Source organism: Eulemur rufifrons, chromosome 29 (genome assembly GCF_041146395.1).
Source record: "Eulemur rufifrons isolate Redbay chromosome 29, OSU_ERuf_1, whole genome shotgun sequence".
In the NCBI taxonomy this organism is placed as follows: Eukaryota; Metazoa; Chordata; class Mammalia; order Primates; family Lemuridae; genus Eulemur; species Eulemur rufifrons.
The window spans coordinates 66429723-66455726 of record NC_091011.1 but is presented as its reverse complement, the minus strand read 5'-3'; the positions used below and the strand labels follow the sequence as shown (position 1 = coordinate 66455726).

At 36.3% G+C, this 26004-nt stretch overlaps 1 protein-coding gene across 4 annotated transcripts in view; it reads left to right on the top strand.

Moving 5' to 3' along the window:
• The window catches only part of IMMP2L (inner mitochondrial membrane peptidase subunit 2), an 847470-nt gene that overhangs the window by 30105 nt on the left and 791361 nt on the right, over positions 1–26004 (top strand). For 2 of the 4 annotated variants that reach the window (XM_069461995.1, XM_069461994.1), the window contains exons 3-4: positions 10141–10277; positions 25044–25145. In XM_069461995.1, coding sequence (XP_069318096.1) covers positions 10143–10277; positions 25044–25145 — 237 coding nt within the window. In that variant the 5' untranslated portion in view covers positions 10141–10142. The remainder of the gene's footprint in view (positions 1–10140; positions 10278–25043; positions 25146–26004) is intronic. The other 2 variants (XM_069461996.1, XM_069461997.1) reach the window with 1 other exon arrangement.

Genomic DNA, 26004 nt, shown 5'->3' with positions numbered 1-26004 from the left:
CACTCTTAGACTCAACTGAGACAAGGTGTGGCCTGCTCTGAGGTAGGGTAAGGGTGTGCATAAATGTACGATGTTTGCAAGTTGAAGGAGTCCTCACTAGAAACTCTGAAAGCCTTTATGAATTTCTGTGTCCTGGTTGTTACCTGGCGGTATTTTCTCTCTATACCAGTTTTACTAGAGTATGACCTTGAAGTTCGTTTGTTTTAAAATATTGCTGACTTAAAATTGAATATGTAAATTCTAATCTCCCTTCTCTTACTATCCAGGTGCTTAACAACTTACCAATAGAGAGTTACAATTATCTCTATCAAAGAGCAGTTTAGGTCAAGATGTAGGGCCATTAGCTTCTTCATTGTACCAGTGTTAAGATTTTTTATTGGGTATCTTTGCCAGAACATGATTCACTTTATGCCTTACCCCATTACATTTCACCTATTTTGGCTGGTTTCATTCATTCATTTATTTTTTTCTCTTCCTCTGTCTTGTCTTTCCTTGTTGCCATTTTTGTCCTTTCTGAGAATTTTCAAGTGAGAACTGTTAAGTCAGACAAGTTAAACGATATTTGATACTCGTATTTATGTTCTAAAGAGTGCCAAGTGTCTGTTTATGACATACTATTTATTTATAATGTGAAAGGAGAAAGATGGTCCTGAAAAAAATTTTTTTTTGAATTGGTTTCTGTAGACTACTTGGCCAGATCTGCTTCCATAGAACTGAAATTATTCTAATTCACCGGTTGTTATTTTTTTTTTTTTCCCTTGTATTAGTTCAAATGTATCCAAATGCCTCCTGGTTTCTCACACGCTTAGATTCTGTTTGCAGAGCCAGGTTACTGGTACCAGGAGTTGGTGGAAAGATCCATGGAGGAGAATACCCTGATTATATGTGGTCATCCACTTGTTTCTTGTGATTTTGTCACAGGTCCCTCTGAGGAGGAACTATGGCTTGCTCAATCTGGTGTCTTAACATAGTGCCTAACACAAAGCAGGTACTTAATGTTGAAAGAATGGAAATGGAAGCTCCACATCTGCAAGGAGCATGCTAGCCTTGTTCTACATTGTATTAATATATTTGTCCCTTAGCCAGTTCCATTATACATGGCATGTATATATTGAATAATTCAGGGATTGCATGTTGGATTTGCTTTGATCCTTGATCTTATGTTCGCTGATTTTCATGATTTGATGGTTTCCTCTTTTTAAATAAAATCTTGATTTTGTTATCCAAATGTGTAGGCTTATTATGATGATTGAAAGGTTACATTTTACATAAGATATTGCTTTATAAAATGATTTTCCTCTTATCTTCAAACCTCCCACACAACTTTTAAATAGTTTTTATAATTAGGATGGCTTGTGGTGGATTTATCCACCTGCTTGCTGTGGATGAGTGATTGGTGACTTTGTACAGGCTGAGATATAAACAGGTTTAAGAACAATTTTAGATGAATTCATGCATGAGCAAGCCACAAATTGTTCTGGGAAGGAGAGGAGTTTACAGTGTGTTTTGTTATGTGGTTGAGGTCAGTATCACTAGGAAATGTTAACTTGTAGGTAGCAAATATGATTTCAACTGATTCTGAAAGCTTATTTAAAAATATTCTTAGCCTAAGTACTTCAGCAATGAACCAGGTGTGCTTACTACTTAAATAATAATTTTCTCAGGAGCGATGTTTTGAACCTAAATGACTTGCATGGTTATTGGAAGAATGAGGTAACTGATAAAAATTATTCCCTTTTTGCCAGGTTTGATTTTAGTACTTCATCATTATTGCTTAAACAAATTTTCTCAGAAGAAGCAAGTGCTACGTGCTTATTACTATGGTGGTTTTAAACATTTAAGGTGTGAACAAAAGACCAGATCATCTGAATGATTCTCTGGCAATTTATATAGACAAAGAAATTTATTAACTTTACCAAAATGTGAACGCCATAGAACTTTATAAATTTTATTTGATATGACTTGACATAGAAATGTAATGTTCATTCTTTCATTTATGTATGGCTTCTTTAGTATTTACGTGATAGTTGGAAGCTGTAAATTGTGTTTCCTTATTATGATATATAGATACCCTTCACAATTCAGGTAGGACAGGGCCGAATTAAGCCTTTGCTTTTGAGCTTCTGAAAATAGCAGCTGCTTGTACCTTGTTTGCAGAGTAGCTTTTATTTTTCCCTTGCTCCCTTATCTTGGAGCAAGATCTGCACGCTATCAGATTGGCACACCTCCCACATGCTCCTTTATAATCTCTCAGTAAAAAAACTACTTGCCCTGACTTTGTTGTGCACGGGATGGTGGCAATGCTCTTGTCACCAGTGGAGTTGTGGAAATGAGAAATGAAAGGGCAGCAGCTGTCAGGGCTTTATCTATATTTAAAATGTTCTTTTACATGATCTGCATTGGTTCCAGCTTCTTGTCTGCTGCCCCTTTTAACTAGTTATTTAATAAAAATTAACTTACTTCTTTTCAATACTTAAAATTAAGCCTCAAACCTAAAAGATAATTTCTTATCTTTTCTGAGTCAATAATAACATGAGTGTTTGTCTTAGTATCTGCCAAAGTCCTGGAAAAACACTTTAAGAACAATAAAAAATTATAAAAATAAAGAATGCTGGTCCTAGAAAGGACTTTAGAAATAACTCTAAGCCCTTTCTTATTACAGATGAGGAAACTGAGGCCCAGAAGTGACTTGTTCACAGTTGTACAGCTAGTTATGGGCTGAGTGAGAAGCCCACCTCGGGGCTCTGACTCTCACTGTGGTGCTCCTTCCTGAGTACCAGGGACTGAATGGAGTAGGGGTATATAGGAGGGCATTATCGGTAAAGAAGAGGAGGCTCAAAATTCTGGGAATGTGAATTTATTGCAACTTACGTTAATGTCTTTTTTTTTCCCTCTTAAGTTACCTTTTCATCATGCATGCTACCTTATAACTGGGATGGCTGTGGTATCGTGCAAAAGCATTCCCAGTTTCTATTCTGCAGGTATTCCCAGCTGTTTTGTGAAGGTCTTTGCATGGAAGGCATGATGAACAGCAAAGAGAACACATGCTTTCATTCTGTGGCTCTCAGAATAAAAGTAGCAAATATTCGACAGAACTCTCAATAAGTTTTTTAAAATGTGTGGTATTTCTTCATAGTCTGCATTGGTTACATAAAAACAGTGTAGTCAGTTATGTATATCGATTGCTGCATAAATAGGGAATAATCTTGCTCATTGTATTTTGTACTACTTAGAGTAGCAGAGAGACTGGGCTGAGAAAGTGTGGTTTGTTTATTGTGATGGGAAAGAGATTAAGATGAGTGTTACTCCATGTTAATTGTATATCAAAGTGACTTCTTAGGGCAGGGACTATCTTTTTTAAATGTTAGAAATCAACCAAAAGGTCAAAGAAGAAAATGGTAATTATCTCCATTCCTGGCCTCTAGAATTAACCACTGTTAACATTTTGATGCTGATTTTTTTCCTTCTTTCTCTATATTTTAGTAGTTATACAAGTGACACATGGGTGTTTATTCAATAATTAAAATAATGCAAATAATATTGCATTTAAAATACTTTTGTATGCATTTATAAATTTACATAGAAAATATGAAGTATTGTTAGAGTTTTTAAATGGTATTATTCTGTATGCTTAGCCATCTTTATATCCTCTACATTTAGCATTGGTGCTTTACACTCAATAAATAAATGCTTACTGAAGTAAAAATTCACACAATAAATGTTATATATATTAATACTTCATCCAAACTGAACTTCTTTTAGTTTCTTAAATAGCCACATTTTGCCCCAGGCCTTAGCATGTGCCTACTCCTTTTGCCCAGGTCTTACCTCAAATGCCATTTTTAAGGGACATATTCCCTGATCATTTTCTGATGAATAGACTCCTCCATGCTCTCATGCTTCAGGGCCATTGTCCCCTTTTAATGCTCATCCACTAGAAATATTTATTTAAGGGCAGTATTCCCTGGTACATTGTAACTCCCTGAGGGCAAGGAACACATCTTCTTGTTCACTGAGTAAAAGTTTGAGGAATGGAATTATGAGCATGTTTTTAATACTTTGGCATGTAATTCAAGGGAATAACAAAATAACAGTACTTTAACACGTCACCACTGCCTCTTGACACTTCCTTCTCTTCTCCCTTCCCCCACTATTACCCATCTGTCCGCAGATACTATCAATTTAACCTCCAAAATATCTGTGTTAAATTTGCCCATTCGAATCCATCTCCCACTACCATCCTAGGCCAACCTAATATCATCTCTTGCCTTGGACCACTAGAATACTCGTGTCTCCTTATATTCATTCTTGCTGTATCCAGTCATTCTGCTAGAATGGTCATTTTAAAATGCAGACGTGATCATTCACCTCTGTTTTAAAATACTTCAAGTACTTCTCATTTGCCACAAAATCCTTGCAAGACCTATGAGGTCCTAGCAGCTCTGGCATTTACGTTGTCTCCTCCGGTTCATGTCCCACCATGCTCTCCTGTTTTCTCTGTGCTTTGTCTATACCAGCCTCCCTTCAGCCGTTCCATCACAACATGGTCACTCCTGCTACAAGGACTTTGCCCGTCATGTGGCCGCTCTCTGGAATGCCCTTCCCTACCCCACAATCCTTTATCTAGGCAACCCCTCCTCATCTTTTAGTTCAGTCCCTCCCTTAGAGACCTTCTCTGACCTCTATGTATTTCTCTCATAGCACCTATTTCAACTTAATTTTATGTGTGTTTATGTGATTTTCTGATTGACATTTATTATTCCATAGTGGGTTGTAAAAACTGAATGAGACCAGGGACTGGGCTTGCTTTGCTCACTGTTTTATGATTCCCTGGTGTCTAGCACAATGCTTGTGGAAGGCCCTTAGCAAATATTGGTTGCAAGAATGCATGAGTCACGGGATAAATGAATGGGTAAAGGAGTGGATGGATGATTGAAATGTCTTAGGGGCAAAGAGAGAGTCCCCTGGAAGTCACTTTCTGATGGAACCAGGCAGAGGTTAGAAAGCAGGATCTGGTGGTAGTTATTTTCTATACAAGGTTTGTTCTTCAGATGCTTTCTTTCTTACTCTATCTAGTAAGGAGGAAAACTAAATGTAGCTTTGAGAAGACATTCAAGTTTTCCCCCTGTTCTCATTTTGAGACAGTAATAAGCCTGAGACAGTGAGTAAACATCTGACCTTTGAGGGGTGGGGGGAGGGGATGGGTGCATACCAACATGATGAGTGCGATGTGCACTGTCTAGGGAATGGACACACTTGAAGCTCAGATTCGGGGGGATGGGGAGGCATGGGCAATATATATAACCTGAACTTCTGTACCCCCATAATGAGCTGAAATAAAAAAAAAAAAAAGAAAAGCCAATGTCAGTGAAACTATACAATTTATAGAACTCAAAGGTAGTAAATTTAATGTAAATATAGTTCAGTAAAAAAAACAAACAAACAAAAAAAAATCCAAAGATCAGTATTTTCTAAACTTGCTCAATTAAGGGAATCACCTGGAGGGTTTGGTTTTGGAGGTCTCAGTGAGGGTGGGGATCTTCGTTATTAAGCATGTCAATCAAGGCAAGCTTGGGAAACACTACCTTAGAGTTATTATCTGGGAGTTGTATATGACTTAAACGTAAGTGTGGACCACTTGAATGAACTTGAACCTATCAAACTGGGAAACGAGTTGATTATTTACTTTCAAGCTTTCTCCTTTCTCTTCTACATAGTGACTAATTTTTTTTTTCTATATACATGGGAGCACTTCATAAATTATCTCTGGATTCAGATATTTATTTATTTGTATTTTGGAAAACATTAAAAGGAAAGACATGGAGGTTGTTGAACTTTTAAATTTGCTATACGACTGATGTTTGACTTTTTAAACTTGTGATTGGAAGTGTTTTCAAAGAGAATGAGCTAATGAAATCTAATGTTGAGGAAAATATATCTTTTATACCTTGAAGGTACTGATTTGATAAGTATGCCAGAGTTATTCCTCTTTTATGAAGTCATGTAGAAGCTGATAAATGGGACCTTTGTAAGATAGTCCATTGAGAAAGTATATTAAATATCTTATAGAGATGTATAAAAGGAGTTAGTAAAAGTGTTTTGATTCTAGGTGAAAGATGTCATTGAAGAGAAATTAGTTTTACTGAAGGGCTCATGTTAAAGCTGAGTATGAATGAATGAGACATGTCAAACAGCTTTACTATTTTGTGAGTGCAATGGTGAAGGCTGTTCTCAGAAACATTTAGTACCTTGAGCCAAACACATTTCTTGGGTACCAGATGTGTGAACTCATAAACAATTTAACTTACGATTATAGTTGTTAAATGAGTTTGAATGAATATGTTTTTAAATTGCTTATTTTCTAAAGTTAGTCTGCAGTTTCACTTATTTTAGTTAGATATGAAAGGGTTACTGGTTTGGGTGAATGTTATGTTATGTGCTATAATATTGATAAAGCTGTAGGAAAAAAAGGATAACTGGTCTTTATTCCTTACCATGCATACATGTAACCCTCATTGATGTCAGTTATAGTAGATCAATAAGAATTAACCAATTCAGGTTATTATCTATCTATTTCCTGTGATATATTAAACATTTTAGAGGGAATTAGTGGTTGGGTATTTTTATTTCATTTATTTTTTTAAATGGATGGATGACATTGTATGTTTTTGTTATGTACAACATGGTGTTTTGAAGTATATATACATTGTGGAATAGTTAAATCTAGCTAATTAAAAATGCATTATCTTACATAGTTATCATTTTTGTGGTGAGAGCATATAGCATCTACTCTGTTTACATTTTTCAAGAATACAATATACTATTAACTGTAGTCACCTTTCTGTATAATAGATCTCTTGAAATGTTTTCCTTCTATCTAACTGTAATTATGTATCCTTTGACCAATATCTCCCCATCCTCCCCTCCTCCCTACCCACCCCAGTGGTAACTACCATTCTATTCTGAACTTTCATGAGTTCAACTTTTTAGATTCCAGATGAGTGAAATCATGCAGTATTGTTCTTTCTGTGCCTAGCTTATTTCACTTAATGTCGTCCAGGTTTATCCATGTTGTCACAAATGGCAGGATTTCATTCTTTTTTTATGGCCGGGTAGTATTCCATTGTGTATATATATCATATTTTAAAATCTGTTTATCCATTTGTGGACACTTAGGTTGATTCTGTATCTTGGCTGTTGTGAATAATGCTATGATAAACATGGGAGTGCATATATATCTTTGATGTACTGATTTTAATTCCTCTAGATCTATACCCAGGAGTAGGAATGCTGGATCATATGTTATTACTAGTTCTATTTTTAATTTTTTGAGGACCCTCCATACTGTTTTCCATAACGGCTGTCCTAATTTACATTCCCACCAACAGTGTATAAAAGTTCACTTTTCTCCACATCTTCGTCAGCACTTGTTACCTTTTGATAATGGCCATTATAACTGGACTGAGATGATATCTCATGTGGTTTAGATTTGCATTTCCTGATGATTAGTGATGTTCAGCATCTTTTCATATAGCTGTTGGCCATTTGTATGTCTTCTTTCGAGCAATGTCTATTTAGGTCTTTTGCCCATTTTTTAATCAGGTTATTTCTCTTTTTGCTATTGAGTTGTTTGGATTCCTTATATATTTTGGGTATTAACCCATTTTCAGAAGTATAGTTTGCAAATATTTTCTACCATTCTGTAGGTTGTCTCTTCATTCTGTTGATTGTTTCATTTGCTGTGGAGAAACTTTTTATTAGATAGTTTGATATAATTCCATTTGTCTACTTTTGCTTTTGTTGCCTATGCTTTTAAGGTCTTACTCCCCAAATTTTTGCCAACTAATTTCATGAAGCATTTCCCCTGTGTTTTCTATGGTATTTTCATAGTTTTGGGTCTTATATTTGTCTTTAATCCATTTTGAGTTAATTTTTGTATATGGTGAGAGATAAGGGTTTAATTTCATTCTGCATGTGGATGTCCAGTTTTTAATTGGGGTATTTTGAGGTCTGTTTACATAAATCTGTAGGTTAAGAACCTTTAGTGGATTATACAAATCAACTTAGTGATTTGAAACTAGCAGTTTCTTTTAAAAATGAAATACACTAGACCATAATTATAGCCTATTATATCGTAAGCCTAAGTGTTGCTTTGTGAAACGTTTTAGTTCTTACTTGCTATGAGGTGAGTATATGTATGTGTGTATGTCTGTGTGTGTGTATGAGTGAGTACTGGGTTGTTATAAAATGTATTTCTTCATGTGGTGCATGGTCAAAAAAGTTTGAAAGCCATTGTCCTAGACTAAAAATTCGAGAGAATTCTTTTGCTTTATCAGGGTCAGAAAACTGCGTTCCTCATTACCATGTCACCCTCTCCTGTATGTGTCTTCAAAAGGAAAGATTCCTTCAAAATAAAATGAGAAGTGGACTCTTTTAGATGAAACTCTTTGTAAGTGGTTCTGTAACTACGATAATTTGTGTGTTGTATAGATAGTAATATCCTTTCTTCATAGATTCCTCTGGCCTCTCATTTCAATGTTAAAGTATACAGTTCACTGGACAAAGTCCTCAGAAATGATTATCTGGACAGAATTTGATTATAGTTTTTCTGCTTTGTTAAATATATTTTATCCTCTTCCTCCTCTTTATTCTTTTTTTCCCATGACTATATTTCTTAGTCTTTTTACTTTCCTTCCCATATTCTTACCTACTTTTGCTTCTTTTCATTTCTTAAATATTAATATTGTCACACCAATGCTCTTACTGGTAGTGCGACTTTTGGGAACTTGATAAGTCACAATATTCTGGTGTATGCCTTTCTGGCAAATACTTGGTCTGAATTGCATTTCTGGACCCTTCTGGACCTGCTCTCAAGAGAACAAGAAATCTCAGATCATTTGGAAGCTAACTGACCTGTGGGGTTTGTGGGATTTGTTAGGGCTGAACAAACCTGGTGATTATGTTAAGGAATTTTTCAGTTGCTCTGATCTAGTCTCACACACTAAGGGAGTGGAGAAGTTAAGAGACTTCAGTATTCCCCACCTCCACTTACCCACCCTGCCCTCTTCTTCCTTCGCCCACTCCTTCCAGTCTTGGGCAGTACACGGAGCTTGTCCAAGATAGACAGGGAACAAACTGGTCTTAGCTAGGAGAGTTCTTTATCTGTTGGACTATGTTTGGCTCCATTTAGTCTGGTCAGGTAACATGGCTTGATCTTTCACTATTTTGTTTTTCATTGCATGAGACAGTTAAGAGATCTTCTGATCCTTAGAAAATCTGAAAATTAAATCAGATGGTTACAGGGCTAAGTGAGAATTGGTAATTATATGTATTGAATTCACACATTGTGCTTCCCCGCCCCCCATCTATGATAGATTTCATTGTTGTATTGGTTAGGATCAGTTTGGCTACTATAGCAGTGGTTTAAACATGATAGAAAGTGATTTATCTCTCATTTAACAATCTGAGTGTAAGCCGTGCAGGATAGTTATGGTACCTCCATGGTGTTGGGGATCTAGGATCCTTCTATTTTGTTGCTTTGCCATCTTTACTTAAAGCTTTTATCTCATAGTTGAGATGGCTACTCCTTTTCCTACCACAATATCATTAGTACAGTTACACAATGGGGAACGGAAAGGGGAGGACATGCTTCTTTTAAGGGTATAACGTAGAAGTATGTCATTTCTGCTCATATACCATTGATCAAACCTAGTTTCATGGTCACACTCAGCTGCAAGAGAGCCTGGGAGATAGTCTTCAGTTGGGTAGCCAGCCATATGTTCCACTAAAACTTCTATTGCTATAGAAGAGAACAGACATCAGGGTATAAGGAACATCCCCACCATAATATTCAGCATCAGAGAAGAATTTACTTCTGGAATGCCTATTTTTTCTAACTTATTATTGCTTTGTGGGGTGAAATTTTTCACTGATACTATCAAGTTACCTAAAAGAGGTAACCTGAATTAATGTATTTCCCTTTGGGACTTTAAGTCAAATTTATTCTAATGGTTACAGGGACGAGTGTGAAATACATTAAGAGACAAGATTGTTCTTCTCATTTTTCTTGTGCTGTTTCTGTATCTTTATTTTTCACCTTTCTGGAGGCTAATCACCTACTTGTTTTGTTTGTATTTTTAGGTATGGCACAGTCACTAGGGTGGGTGAAGAGATACTTCAAGGCCTTTTGTAAAGGCTTCTTTGTGGCAGTGCCCGTGGCAGTGACTTTCTTGGATCGGGTCGCCTGTGTAGCAAGAGTGGAAGGAGCATCAATGCAGGTGAAAATGAATACAACTTCACTCTTTAAAGCACATGCTTCATTGTTTCCCACGCACTAGAAATGAGAGTTCTAGTTATTATGTCTATTCTGGGAACTGAAAGGTCATAAAAAGGCACTGAACTAAAATTTCACTTTACTAAATTTCTTTTTAAGGTCTTCTAATGTAGTCATATTATAATCAGAGTACAGGTGAATAAAAATAACTATCAGATAGTCCCCTGGGTTGTGGTTTGATTTTTTTCTGAGAATCGTGAATAGAGATTCCAAAGGAATTTTGCTAAATGATACCATTTTCTGTGAATATGGCCATATTTGAATATCCTTTTAAGATCAAATTATTAGAACAGTTGCAGGATAGGTTTGGGTCAAATTCATTTACTCTATTACATCATATAGCTGCATGATTTTAGTTTGTAGAAAAGTCTAGATCACTGATCCCCGATATTCTAGTGTGTTCTTCAAGCATGTTGCTCATTGAAATGATTAAGTGTAGTTTATAGTGGAAGAACTTTGGAGTAGAAATTTCCAAAAGTTACATGTGAATAGTCTTCTGGAATAACTTAGAGGAAGTTTTGTTTTTCTCAAGTTGATGTCTAAAACCTAGCTATTTAAGTAAGTTTATACAGTTAAACAGAATTTGCATTTTATAATATGATTTGGTTTCTTCCCTTGTTGGCATGCATTAAGTTCATGAATCATGCTAAATAGCTGTATAAAACAAATACCTACAATGAATATATAAGCTTCTAAGAAGTTAAAATTATACAGATAATAACCAACTTAGTTTTTTTTTTTTGTTGTTGTTGTTGTTAGACCTAGTTAAGGGCATAGATACCAGCTTTAAGGAGTTAGAATGAATTTGCTTTATTTATTGCAATTATGGTATTGAAAACCAGACTTCTTTCTGAGTCCTGGTAGTCAATGAGATAAGGAAGGCCAGGGGATCCTTAGGGTGTTGTGCTTTTAGGGTGAAGATAAAGGTTTAAAGCAGGGCTGCCTTTATATTCTACTTCCATCACTTGAGGATACATAGGGCCTTCTCTTGGGCAGGGGAGTCTGAGGTCAATCTTTGTCTTTCAGGTTCCCTTCATAAGGGGTCACCAGCCTAAAGCAAACTGATCACTTACTTTGAATGCAAAAAATATTGTAATGTAGGGATACAGTAAACATTGGAAGAGAGATTTACAGGTATATGGCTTTATTTCTAAATACAGTTTAATACCTTTAACATAGACTGGATTTTACACTTTCTGCCTCTTTAATTTTGAGTTCCTAGCAGCCTTGTCTTAGACTCAATCCTTAGTGAAAGGTAGACTTTCTTTGCTGAGCTTTTGAGTCAAAGTCTTCATTTCAGATTAAAACTGTCTTCTATACAGCCACCCAAATCCCCTTTTGGTCCCGAGGATTCCTTCAAATCCATCCATGGGTATGTATCTTTTGGTAACAAATAATCAGGTTAATAATGATTTTCTCCAATTTTTTTAGTGCTGTCTTACTACACAACCATCACTATCCTGAGAAGGATTTTTCCAGACCACAAAACCTCCTTACTTTGGATCTGATAATCAAGAAGATCACGGGGCAATCATAGTATCTGAATCTTCATATTTTTAGCCCAGTATATTCCTATTGAACATCTGTGTTCATGTCTTATGCTGAGAGCCAAGGAAATTTATTAAAAAATATATGGTTCTTGCTCACAAGAAATCGATTGTCTTATGAAAGGACAAAGCTTATCTTCAATGAAGAAGGCAGTGAAGAAAGTGTTAAATCATGTCTTTCCTAAATGCAGTCCATGGACTAATGCCGGATTTGCATTAGATGCATTAGAATCTGTAGATACATTAGAATTTCTTGCAATATTCCTGGGCCTCATCCCCAAGAAGTCAAATTTATTACCTTGGAATTTGTTTGGTTTGTTATGTAGAGTTTCCTTGGCTACTGGTTATAGAAAAACAGCTCAAATTAACTTTGGTCTAAAGTGGAATTTATTGGAAGGCTTATTATGTACTGATGAGGAAGGCAGTAGTATGGCAGTTGTCAGGGACAACTGGAACCAGGGCTTGAACGTTGCCAGGGTGTTCGGTCTTCTGTTAGTAAGTTCTGCTTCTGTCTGCATCTTGGCTTAGTTTTCTCAGAGCAGCTTTCTCCGCATGGCAAGGCACATGGCTGCTGGCAGCTCTCATGCCTAAGGATGCCCAGTTTCATCACTACCTGAGAGAGATCACTCCTCTTGTCTTAATTTTAGTTTGAAAAATCTTGGAGAAGAACTGTGGTTGATTGAGCTTAGGTCACAGTCCCTTAACTATAGAAATAAATAGATCAACTTCGGCTATCAGGATGGAGAACCATGATTGGTCTAGCTTTGGACAGGTACATACAACTAGTCTGTAGCTAGGATGAGTGATCTGTAAGAAAATGACAATGTCTGTTTGAACCACATTGTTCTGTGGGAGTTAGGGGTGGAATACAGGTGACATTTCCCAGAGGAAGAGGGATGCTGTTTTCAGAATAAAAGCAAAAAGGATATTCTGGGCTGGGTGCTGTGGCTCATATCTGTAATCCCAGCACTTTGGGAGGCTGAGGTGGGAGGATTGATTGAGGCCAGGAGTTTGAGACCAGCCTGGGCAATATAGAGAGACCCTATCCCTATAATAAAAATGGATATTCTGGGAAGAAAGGAAAAATATATGTTTATTACATTTGGGTCTACATGTTATGAATTTGAGACCAACTCTATGTATAATAGATAATTTCATTTACAGTTTCATTAGATATCACTAAATCATATGTAAAATTATTTAAGAGCAGAAATTGCAATAATGAGATTTGGTAATTAACTAATTCAGCATATTTGAAGACATCTTTGCTACTCTACGGCTTTGATGAACTAAACATGTTTAGACCATGGGGTTCAGCAGAATTTTTGACAGTAGGAATAAATTCTTGTCTTTAAATTTCTCTAATGACTTAAGTACTGAAATAGCTGGCAGGGTGTGGAGATCTCTGGAAGTCCCTGAGCATCCTGCAGGGAACACATTTATTTTTCTTGACTCGGAGAAAAGCCACTCTGAAAGATCACTCAGCAACTTGTAGACGTGCCATTTAAGAAAATCCAAGGATTGAAAGATCAAATCTCCTTTAACACTAGTCCTTTGGGTTTATTGAATAAGTATTATTATGGCAACACTGAAAAATTCACTTTGAGTAACAAATTTTACTGTAAGAACTGTTTTTAGGTCTTGCAAAAATGGGCTTGTGATTAGGGGAAACTTGTTTTTAGGATTCCCTCTTATGAGAAAGAATTCTTTCCTTTTTAAACGCTACTCAGTGGTTCTTTTTTTAGGTTAGGTTTTTCAGTATTAATTTATAATTCATTAAGTATCTGACTAGAAGGATAGGAGTGATCAAACATGAGGACTCCCAGCAAGTTGAAGGTAAATCATAAATGAACATAAAGTTTATAGTGGTACATTGATGTAATTTAATGGAAAATAGGATTGTGTTTATAAAACATTTGATTTTTTATAAAGCTTTATAGCTACATCCATTTTTATTGGGTGAGATGTCCCTTTTGCAGTGCTGAACATACAGTGAATGCTGGCACAAATTGTTGGTTAATAATTATTCATACTGACCTATTCCCCTCTAGTGCACATGCATCACTTCTACTCGTTGCTGAAAGGTTACTATGAAAGTAAATGCACTTTTTTTTTTAAAGAGGGGCACCACATTACATGACATTAATTTAATTCAGGAAATGAAGACCGATACTGCATACAGTTGAAACTACAAAGGGAATTTATGTAGGTGGAATGCAATTATTCAAATTAGAACTTCAATCGCTTACAGAAGCTTTTAGAGTAAAAGGGTGCCCTGGGAATAGTTTAATGACCTCACACCAAAGTTTTAGATTTTATTTGATTGAGAATGCCTGCGGCAGGGTCATTGGTTCTGATGAAAGATGTATGCTTTCTACATTTAAAATTAAGATTTAAGAATTTAAAAAGTAAAAGAAATAATTTAGATGTTTTATTTTTGTTGCAATTGCTACATAATTTTCATATAATGTAGTATTTTCTTTTTTCTATTTTGTGTAGCCAGAGGGGAAAAAGATTGAAAACATTACTACACAATACTGTCTCTCTCTAGCTCAGCCTTCAGAGATATATGTATGCAGAATATATTAGGAACTTAGAGAATATGAGATAACGTAGAATTTAATCAACATTGAGGTCTTTGTTCATCAATAACACACATTCATTGGTTTGAAATTGTCTTGATTTTCAGCTACCTGTGTATGATCCTGAAGAAACTGGTTTGTAATAAACCTCTTCGACTCCTACCTGGCTCTTTGCAGTTATTATCTTGTTTCCTGCTGAGTTCGAAATTAAAAGTTCTGACAAAAAAAGCAAGCCAAGAGGCACTCTCTCTCAATTTTTATTTTTATTTAAAAAAATTTTTAACCTACAGAGGGCTAATAATACTCAACAGTCATTGTTGGTTGTAACTGTTATTTTGACATTTACAAATAGACTCTCAAGAAAAGAGACATATTGTGATTTATACACCAGCATTTAAGGTACAGTTAGGGAGTTTTATGTTACCTGCTGAATTTGCACTTCCAAGATGCTGGGAACCACCTGGCACACATTTCCTCCTGTGCTGACTCCTCTGTGTTGTCGCTCACCTTGGCCTGCCGGGGCTGACGTCAAAGGAAGCCAGGATTTAATGTTGGAATGCTCTATTGGCTTACTTGTGTGCTTTCTTCCCGAATTACCTTTGGCTCAGAAATCTCACCTGAGGTTTTTACCCCTTAGGATGTTATGAGTTTTTGTGTAATCTGTAACATGTCATTAACAGAGAGTTTGTTGTATTTATAGCAACAAACATATGTGATCCTGAAACAGTTGGTGAGGGATGACTTTATAATGTTCCTTTGTGGATTTTTCTTCACATCCCATGTTAGACACTGTATGTTTCTGTTTCATAGAGCCAGGGTTATGTCTGTTATTTAAACACTGACTTCATTATGCTTTTTAAAAGAATTCTTAAAGTAATTTTAGATTTACACAAAAGTTGCAAGAATAGTACAGAGAACTCCCATGGATTCTCTACTCAGATATACCAGTTTGTAATATTTTGGAAAATTTATTTTATTCTCTCCCTCCTTCCCTGCCTCTACTCCCCCCACCACCATATTTATACAGGTATATACACACATATGTGTATATGTATGCACATATATGTATGTATATATCCACACAAACATTCTTGTGTTATTGAACTATTTGAGGGTAAGTTGTGTGGATAATTCCCTTTTAACACTTAATAATTCTATACACTCTTCCTTCTAAGTTATGATGCTTGCTGATTGGTATAGTAATGTTTTTCTTTAGCTGATTTTTAAATTGTATACTTTCTTCAGAGTAGTGTAGGGGTTTAGATACATTAAGGGATATTGACTCAAATTCTAAACTTTACATCTGAAAAAACTGAGGCTCAGATAGTTGAGGTATTTTACCTAAGCTTACACAATCATGTAAGTTTTATTAATATAACTCTGGTTTGAACCAATCTGTGCTACCCATTTTCCTAAATAATAACTAATAAAAGTTATATTTTATCACTGTTAGGATGCCTCTCTATACTGTTCCTTCTCACAGTGATATTTTGTTTCATTTTATTTAGGTTTATGGAATGATAATTAGTAAGTTATTTAATTTTGGGATGGTTCTGTAGTATATTTAGGATTTAAATACATATAGAAATTAAGCCTTATACTGGTAGAGGAATGATTTTAAACTTTGAAGCTAAGGTTGATGGAAGATACTCTTTTTGTTTTGTTTTTGTTTCTTTTTGATACAGGATCTCGCTCTGTTGCCCAGGCTAGAGTGCAGTGGCATCATCATAGCTCACTGCAGCCTCCAACTCCTGGGCTCAAGCAATCCTCCTGCCTCAGCCTCCCATGTAGCTGGGACTACAGGTGTGTTACATCACACCCAGCTAATTTTTTTTTTTTTTTTTTTTTTTTTGTAGAGAAGGGGGTCTCAGTGTTGCTTAGGCTGGTCTTGAACTCCTGGCTTCAAATGATTCTCCTGCCTTGACCTCTCAAAGTATTAGGATTGTAGGCATGAGCCATTGCACCTGGCCTATTCTTTTCTTATAAAGGCTAAACATTATAAACTTTATAAGAAGGGATTAGAATTTAGCTTCTGGACCTATGGCAGACTAGACATCTTGAAATACTCCTAATACAAAACTCTTAAGAAATGAAAACATTAAGAATCTTTAAAAATGTATAACTGACTTTTCAGGGAAGCAAAGGGAATGCTCAGAGACCACAGTAAGGGGGAATGTATTTCCAGGGTGGTAAGTATGCATTAAAGCCGGCAGCTGCTGTGCTGTGGACATTTGGCAATTCCAGGTAATTTAGAGTTTTTGGTTTAGTGGCCACATGAAGATTGAAAGACAAAGCCCTGGGCTCATGCAAGGTAGAAAACTGGAACAGAAATTCTAAATAAAATCAGGACCATGGAAGAGACATATCTTTAGGAAATGGATAAACTAAAACAAAAATCTGTTATGCAAGAAATATTGTCCAGGCTCTGAGCAGCAGGAGAAAGCTCTAATGGGGGATTAAGGCTTGAATTCACTTTCCCTGCAACTGAAAAACACTGAACTGAGATATTAATGTACAGTGGCCTTGCGTTTAGAGCAGCCACAGGCACCTGGAAGAAGCTATCATCAACCCCCCCCCCCCCCCCGGGCACATGCAGCTTGTAGCCAGGCTTCATAGAATCCCAGAAATAAAGTTTGATGAACATGATCTCGTAGTAAATACAACTCACAGGAGGAAATGAGTGCTGTAAGGGAGAGTCAGAAGCAACCTTTAGCAGAACCAGATCTTAAAGGCTTCAGCTATTGGAAGTATCAGGTATTAAATGTAGTATTCTTTAACAGAATAAAAGAGGAGACTGAAAATAGGAGAAAGCAATATAACATTATTTAAAATGTCCAAGTAAAGTACTAATCTTATCTCTTGTAAATTTTTTTTAGGTGTGATAATATTGTGGTTGTATTAAAAAACCCTTATTACAGTATGAATCTTATGAAATTTACTATTAAATAATATAAGAGGAAGAAGAGTGGAGATGAAGTAAGAAGGCCATGAGTTCATAAGTGTTGACTGTAAGCGACGGGTAACATGGTGGTTCATTATACTATCCCGTCTAGTGTTTTAAAAAACAGGTATATGGAGGTATAATTGTTTTATACCATTGAGTTTACCCATAGTGAGTGATAGAACAATTTTTCTCAGCGATACTGAGGTAAGCTGGCTTATAAAAATTGTATCAAAGTATACATGTTTTCATATGTATACACATTATGAAATGATTACCACAACCTAATTAATGTATCGATCACCTCTCATAGTTACTGTTCTTTTTTTTTTTTTTGTGGTAACGACCTTTATGATCTGTCTTAGCAAATTTCAAGTATGCAAAACAGTGTTACTCTAGTCAACATGCTATACATTAAATTTCGAGAAATTATTCATCCTACATAACTGAAATTATGTACCCTTTGACCAACATCTTCTCATTTCTACCCTCCTTCCCCAGTTCATGGAAACCACCATTCTGTTGTACTCTGCTTCTGTGAGTTCAACTTTTTTGATTCCGCACAGAAGTGAGATCATGTAATATTATATTTGTCTTTCTGTGCCTGGCTTATTTCACTTAGCATAATGTCCTCCAAGTTCATCCATGTTGTCACAAATGACAGGATTTCCTTCCTTTTAAAGGCTGAATAATATTTGATAGTGTGTGTATATGTGTGTACACGTGTCACATTTTCATTATCTGTTCATTGATCAATGAACACTTAAGTTGATTCCCTCTCTTGGCTATTGTGAATAGTGCTGCAATGAACATAGGAGTGTAGATATCTCTTTAACATACTGATTTCATTTCCTTTGCATACATACCCAGAAGTGGGATTGGTAGATCATCTGGTAGTTGAATTTTTAATTGTTTGAAGAATGTCCCTACTATTTTTCATAATGGCTATACTAATATACATTTGCAACAACAATGCACAGAGGTTTTCTTTTCTCCACACTCTTGCCAACAGTTGTTATCTCTTGTAGTTTTGGTAATAGTCATCCTGACAGGTGTGAGATGATATCTCACTGTGCTTTTAATTTACGTTTCCGTGATAATTGGTGATATTTTTCATATACCTGTTGGCCATTTGTATGTCTGCTTTTGAGAATTGTCTATTCAGGTCCTTTGCCCATTTTTAAATTGGGTTATTTGTTTTCTTGTTTAGAATTGTTTGAGAACCTTATATATTTTATATATTAACCCCTTATCAGATGTATGGTTTGTAAATATTTTCTCCCATTTCATAGATTCATTCTATGGATTGTTTCCTTTGCTTTGCAGAAACTTTCCAATTTGATGAAATCTCGGTTGTCTATTTTTGCTTTTGTTCACTGTGCTTTTGGGGTAACATCCAAGAAATCATTGCCCAGACCAAAGTCATGGAGTTTTTCCTCTGTGTTTTCTTCTAGCAGTTTTGTGGCTTTAGGTTTTATTTTTAATGCATTTTGAGTTGACTTCTGTATATGGTGTGAGATACGGGTCCAATTTTATTCTTCTGCATGTGGATATCCAGTTTTCTGAGTACCATTTATGGAAGAGGCTATCCTTTCCCCATTGTGTGTCCTTGGTAACTTGGTTGAAGATTGATTTACTGCTAATGTGCGCATTTATTTCTGGATTCTCTATTTCGTTCCATTGGTTTGTATGTTTGTTTATATGCCAGTACCATACTGTTTTGATTACTATAGCTTTGTAGTATATTTTGAGATCAAGTTGTTTGATGCCTCATACTTTGTTCTTCTTGTACTCTCATTCTACATTTTTGCTGCCTGATAGGGAGAACTGAAGGGCCTACTTGCCCCATCTCATTATGGTGGGATTAGAAGTCCAGCTTTGTTTCCTTTGGTGTTTGACTGGATTAGGATGGTTATTAGCAAAAATGTTTTCTGTTCTGCTAGGCCATTCTTTTCCTGGTCCTTTGGCTTAGAGAGAGTAGGCTTTCCTTTAGGCCTTTTTTGTCTGGCCCGTTGCAGGCTTCTCCAGTGCCTCATCTAGGATATATGAGAAGCAAAAAGAAAATCTAGGGGAGTTGCCATGGTGTTATTCCTCAAGTCTTAAGGTTCCCACCCTCTAGTCTTTCTTCTTTCCACCTTGCAGATCTTCCTGTATTTGTTTGTTGTGTTATGTTCGGGATATTTTAGTTATAACATAGGAATAGTGATGAATGGAATTTCTCCATTTTGGCCCTATTTTTTAAATCTTCCCTAATAGCAGATGTGACTGAGTTCTGGCCAGTGAAAAATGGGAGAAATAAGGTGCCACTTCCAGGCCTGGCCCTTGAAAACCTTCTTTGTGATGCTCTATGCTCTCTCTTTTGTCTGCTGGCTGGATGCAGATGTTTTGTATTCTTTTGAGTTGATTAGTAAGGTGTGGCTACTAGAGGAGCCAGAAGAGAGGCTCAGGAAAACAAAGTTTATTATAGTCACAGGTCCTAGAAACAGGAGGCAAAGCAGGGTATGTAGGGCCACATGGGAAAGACATCAGGGTGTTCAGGAGGCCGAAGATGATAACGAGAGCCTTTACTTGGGTTTCTGGGCAGGAAAGACAAGGTAGGGGAGGGTGAACAGTTTAGGATTGGCTAGTTTGAATAATTGTGATTGGCAGTAAGGTATACGTTTGTCCCTAGTTGCCTGGTACCTCGCCCTGGGATGATTAAGACAGAGGAATATTGTCTTTTGGGGTATACTGGCCTGGTAGAGGAGATATGGTTCTGGATTGGTTAGTTTGCATATCAAAGGCATGCTTCTGGTTGAGTCTTTTCTATCTCTAAGAATTGACTAGCCCTGAGAGGCTGTAGTCCCCAACCCCTGGGCCACAGACTCTACCAGTCAGTGGCTTGTCAGGGAGCAGGCTGCAGAGCTCCCTTGCCTCCCCTCACCACCTACCATCCCATGGAAAAATTGTCTTCCATGAAACCAGTCTCTAGTGCCAAAAAGGGGACTGTTGTTGGGAGGGACAGTCTCCCCTTAGCCAGAAAGATTTTTTTTAAAATGTCAAAACATCATAATATAGTATGTACAGACACACAGACACATGAACATATACACATGTGCAAGATATACAAGATTCAAAGAACCTGAGTTTCTGAATTACTGCGTGGAGCTCATCCACTCACTTTTGTGTTATGCCCCTGAGCTTTTGGAATTCTTTTTATCAGCATTTAGCCTACTTTGACTATATAACAAGACTCATTACCATGCCTTTTCGTCTCTGCTTTTTAAAATCTTATTAATATGTTTCCTTTAAGGCTACACTCAAGTTCTATCTTTATACAACTTTCCTTAATTCTGAAATTTATTTATTTGAAATCCTACAGCACTGTAAATTTAACTCGTGATCATAAATCCTTTTGTATTGTCCTCCAGTTATTTCTAGTTATTAACCCTAATTTGTAAGCTTCTAAAAGAAAGGAACCATATTTCTCTTACTGTACCTGTTCAGAAGGATGCTGAATAAATGCATATTAAATTTGTTCTTTGAAGCATTGATGTTTCTAAATAATTAAACCCCACAGAACTATGATAAAATGAAATTATCATCATTAATTTTTTTTCTTAGTCTTTGAGGGTGTTTCTGGACTATTATTCTGAAAAATTTTTAGCTTTTTGATGAATCCATCCTATTCTTTATGAGATTTTCAAACCTTTTTGACCATGACTTATATTAAGTAATGTAATTTTGCATTATATACCCATACACACAACTGAAACAAAAGTTTCATGTAACAGTACTTAGACTGTAATTACCATCATTATGTGCAATGCCCTCTGATATTTTCTGTTTTGGTCACAACCCATTAAATTGATTCTATGACTCACTGATTGGTCATGACCTGTAGTTTGAAAAATACTGTTTTATTGCTAGAGGGAGGCTTAAAAGGGTGAAGCAGCTCCAATTGAGCTATAACTAAGGGAATGGATCATGTTAACTTTTGCTTCTGAAATTTTAAATGTGGGCTCGTCATAAGGGCTTCAAGCAATAAGTGAAACGTAAAGGATAAGGAGGCCCATCGTCTGTCCCTTGTCTGAGAAAGCCCTTTTGTAGTCACTGAGACCCTTGTGCCTTTTTTTATAATATTAACATCATCTGAGGTACTTATGAAAGTTCATGAGCCTCATTCTCCCCATTTCAGACCTATGAAATTAGAATTATTTTCTGAGCACTTTTGGAATCTGCATTTTAACAAGCTCTGTAAATAATAAAGCTTGAGAACCATTTTCTTACAAATAGCCCTATGTCTCAGGTGAGGGCACATTGTTGGGGAGTTTGTTGGACATGGTGGTTGTTTTTACTTGAAAAATGCTGATTATTAAACTTTTGAATTCTTACTCTTACACCTTTAAAAAAATTTATATTTCACTTCCCTTCCCTTTGTCTGTTAGATTATGCATCAAATATTTACATAGTTTTAGCTTATTTTTAATATTATACTCAGGATTTTATTAGTTTATATGTCATTTTTAATTTTTTAATTTTAACTTACTTTTTTTTTCTATTTTATGAGGTTTTAGTCTTCCTAATTTTCATTTTCCATTATCTTTTGATTTTATTTTTATTTTTTAAATGCCTGTTGTATACTTATTAGATTATCATTTGCTTTTAAAAGTATTTATCTTTAAAATTTTAAAAGTTATTTATTTATTTTTGCCAGTGAATATTTTTCCTTTTTTAAAAAAGATAAACTGTCTTTTATTTCTTTGGCTTTTAAAATGACCAACAGGAAGCATAAGCACAAGAGTTACAGCTGAGTGAAAGGCCCGTCCCTCTAGCAAGGGAGATGTGTAGATTTTTACAGTAATGACTCCTCAGTGAATCAGGCCTCCCTCATTGATCTGTGTAGTTTCCTTCCATGGTGTCTCTGGCTGTATGACTTGCTTTGGCCAGTGGGACATCAGCAGATATTCCTCAAGTAGAAGCTTGGTGTAAGTACTTGTGAACTGGGACTATGTAAGAACTCAGGCTATTCTGATTAAGGAGACACTGGAGGAGACATGAGACATCCTGGCCAGCAAGCCCCAGCTGAGTGCCTGACAGGTCAATGAGGCCCTCTGGGACTGTCCAGCCCCTGTTGAGCCCAGATGATTGCAGCCACGTGAGTGACCTCAAGAGAGACCAGCAGATGATTTTCCCAGCTGAGGAGAGCCCAAGTTGTAGGACCATGAGCAGATAAATTTTAGTTTTTCTTTTAATACACATAGTTTTGGAGTGGGTTGTTACGGAGCAATAGATAACTGAAAAAAAATCTAAAATATGTGGCATTGGTTTTGGGCCTGAGTGTCAGTGGAGGCTGGTAGAGTGGTGAGGGAATTGTTGGCAGAGGCTGGACAAATGACAAGCAACTGTTTATGGAAACCAGAAAAGCGGTACGGAAGTAGTTGTTGGAGACTGGAATGATGGTGACCCATGTTTTATGGTACTGAAACAATTTAAAAAACTATCACCTGCAGGAACTTGGAAAATATAAAATATGTCTAACGTATTTGTCAGTTTGGCTAAGGAGATTTCCAGGCCGAATGTTGAAATTGTCAGTTGGCTTCTTACAGCTTTGTGTAAGGTATGGGAAGAGATAAATGAACTTGCAGCAGAAATTAGGGGAAGTAGGGGGTGGCCAGGATTTTCTGGGTCAGAAAATAAAAGTGTTTTCATTCCTGGCCTGTAGCAGGCAAAAGATTCTCAAAAGTAAGAAATGGTTTGAGGTAAAGATCATGTGAGGACTGGAAGACTCTGTGTTAAGATCTCAGAAAGATTTAAGGTGGTGTGTTGTAGATTTTTTTAGTAAGAATAGATCGTAAGATTCCTAAGGGCTGTGTGCTACAATAGCCTGATACTTCCAAAGTAGAGAAAAGTCTGGTTCAAAAAGAGTAACAGATATAGTTTTTGGGGGAAATGGAATGAACTCCAATTAGATTAATAGAAAGTATACAAAGTATTAAGGAAGTTAAATTAGCTTGTACTAAAAGGAATGGTCAGGCTGGGCATAGCGGCTCACACCTGTAATCCCAGTACTTTGGGAGGCTGAGGTAGGAGGATCATTTAAGGCCAGGAATTTGAGACCAGCCTGGATAATACAGCAAGACACTGTCTCTACCGGAAAAAAAAAAGAGAACTTAGCTGGGTGTGGTGGTGTGCGCCTGTTGACCCAGCTACTCAGGAGGCTGAGGTAGGAAGATTGTTTGAGCCTCGGAGTTTGAGGCTATAGTGAGCTATGATCCTGCTGCTGCACTCCAGTCTGGATGACTGTCTGAAAAAAAAAAAAAAAAAAAAAAAGAGATGGTCAGTTTAAAAAGAGGCCTCTGAGAGTCTCCAATTTATAATAAAGGGGAACATTTCTTTTTAAAAATGGAGCCAAAAGCCTTTAGGGCAGAGCTAAGAGCCATATTAGAACAATAGATTAGGGAACCTTTACAGAGAACAGAAAAAGGCCCTAATAACAGAACATTCCTGTCCTTCGGGTAGGAGGCCCTGACAATATATGCTGCTGGATTTTAAACTTCCTAGGGACAAGTGACTTCTATGTTTCTCCCATTGCTTTTTAAAAATTCTATTGTGGTTATCTTGTTCTTGTCCTTCCATTGTATGTTGAGTGTTTGGCGGACAGTTAATTTGTCTTTTTGCTTCCTAAGTGTCTGATTCAAGATGAGCTGTGCTCAAGTGGCACCTTAGAGTCCTTGTCTATACTTGGATCTGATGTATGTCATGAGTTAATGGACTTTTAACCTATTGCAAAAGTCTGAGGACACTTTGGGGTTCTTGGGAAGAGTAGTATATATTTTGTATGTGGGAGGGATATGATTCTTCAGGGCAAGAGGGCAGAGGTTTGGTAGATTGTCATATTAATGTCCCCTCCCCACACCAGGTCCCATGAATTGTGCCTCTTGGTACCTGAGCTCTGTGATGTCCTCTCCTGCTCTGATTCTTGACTTGGCCACATGACTCCCTTTGGCAGGTGGAATATCAGCAAATATGCAAATGATCTCGTTAGATGCTTATGCAATGGAGCTTGTGCTCTTGGAACACTGCTGCCTCCATGACTGCAGATGCCAGAGTGATCCCAGCCACACTAGCTGACTAACTGCCTAGCCAAGCAGAGCCTAAATTGTAGAATCATAAGCAAATAAAGGATTTTTGTTTTAAGTTATGGAGTGGATTGTTTTGTGGCCTTAGATAAGTAATACCAGGACTGTTGCTTTTGTCCCTTTGATCTGCCACAATGCTGTTTAATTCCTTTTGATAGGCTGTGTTTTTCATACACATGTAATTCAGGGGGCCCAGGGACCAGATTTTCTACCGATACACATCTGTATTGATAGGGTGGTGGCTGTTTTTTTTGTTTTGTTTTTAATATAATACAGTATCAGGTTCAACGATGAGGACCTAAAGGATCTAAAATCCGTGGTATTATTTTCACAGATGTTACATAAGTGATGCAAATACATTGCTATACCATTGTACCTGTTGGGGAATGTGGCCTCTTTGGAGTGATGTGCTTCTGGGAAAATCATCCACGAAACCTCCTAAAAACTTTGTTATTTATTGAACCACTTCCTTCCTTTCTGTTGCTACACACTTTACTATGAACTTTTTTTTTTTTTTAGGTCATGAGGACATATCAGAGAGAAAAGTGGTTTCTTCTGGGGAAGAAGGACTTGCCCGTGAATAAGAAAGCCTTATTCAGTTTTATGAGAAAGTTGAGATTTGTCAGTATTTAGATATATCTTATCTTATCTTCTTCCTTTCCCTTTCCATGTAGCTGGCTTATAATATTAATACATATAGCATCTGTTGTCTTGTCAATATGTAGATATATTTATATAAATTTTATATTTCATTAATTATACATGTTTTATTTCTGGTATGATTAATTAGAAATGCAAGTTAGAATAGCTATCTCAAAATGTTGTATTAGCTAAGAAATACCATGCATATATTTAATGTTTTATATTTATTGGATTATTGCATTGAACCAGAAAGTTTGCAGATTTTAACCTTGTAATCTAGTTGCAGTTATCTGAATTAAGGGGATGCTTAAATACAAGAGCTTGTTAAAGAAGAAAATAAACTGTTAAAATGTTAATAATCAAAAGATATAAAAATTAAATGCTTTTCCCCTTCAAAAACAATTCATTGCTTAGTTCTTATATAAAAGCATTGCATATTGATTGGCAAAACCTTAGAAAATATAGAAAAATACACAAAATAAAAAAAACTGTATCATCTTCCAGAATTAATTACTTGTGAGATGTTATTATTTAATAGCTAAAAAGCATTGATCACCATGTTTAAATCATTATAGTATTCACTTTACAGATATTAATTTATTTAATATCCTCTACAACTGAAGGTACTACTATTAACCCATTTTTCACATGAAGAAATAAGATCAGAGAGATTAAATTTATTGGACATTATACAGATTTAAGCCTAGGCTTCTGACTTCAAAGTTTGCAATTCTAAACCGTTATAAATTCTTTCCTTCTTTTTCTGCATAATTCCCTTCCTTCCTTCTCTCCCTTCCTCCTTTCTTTCCTCCCTCCGATCCTTCTCTAAATACCAATT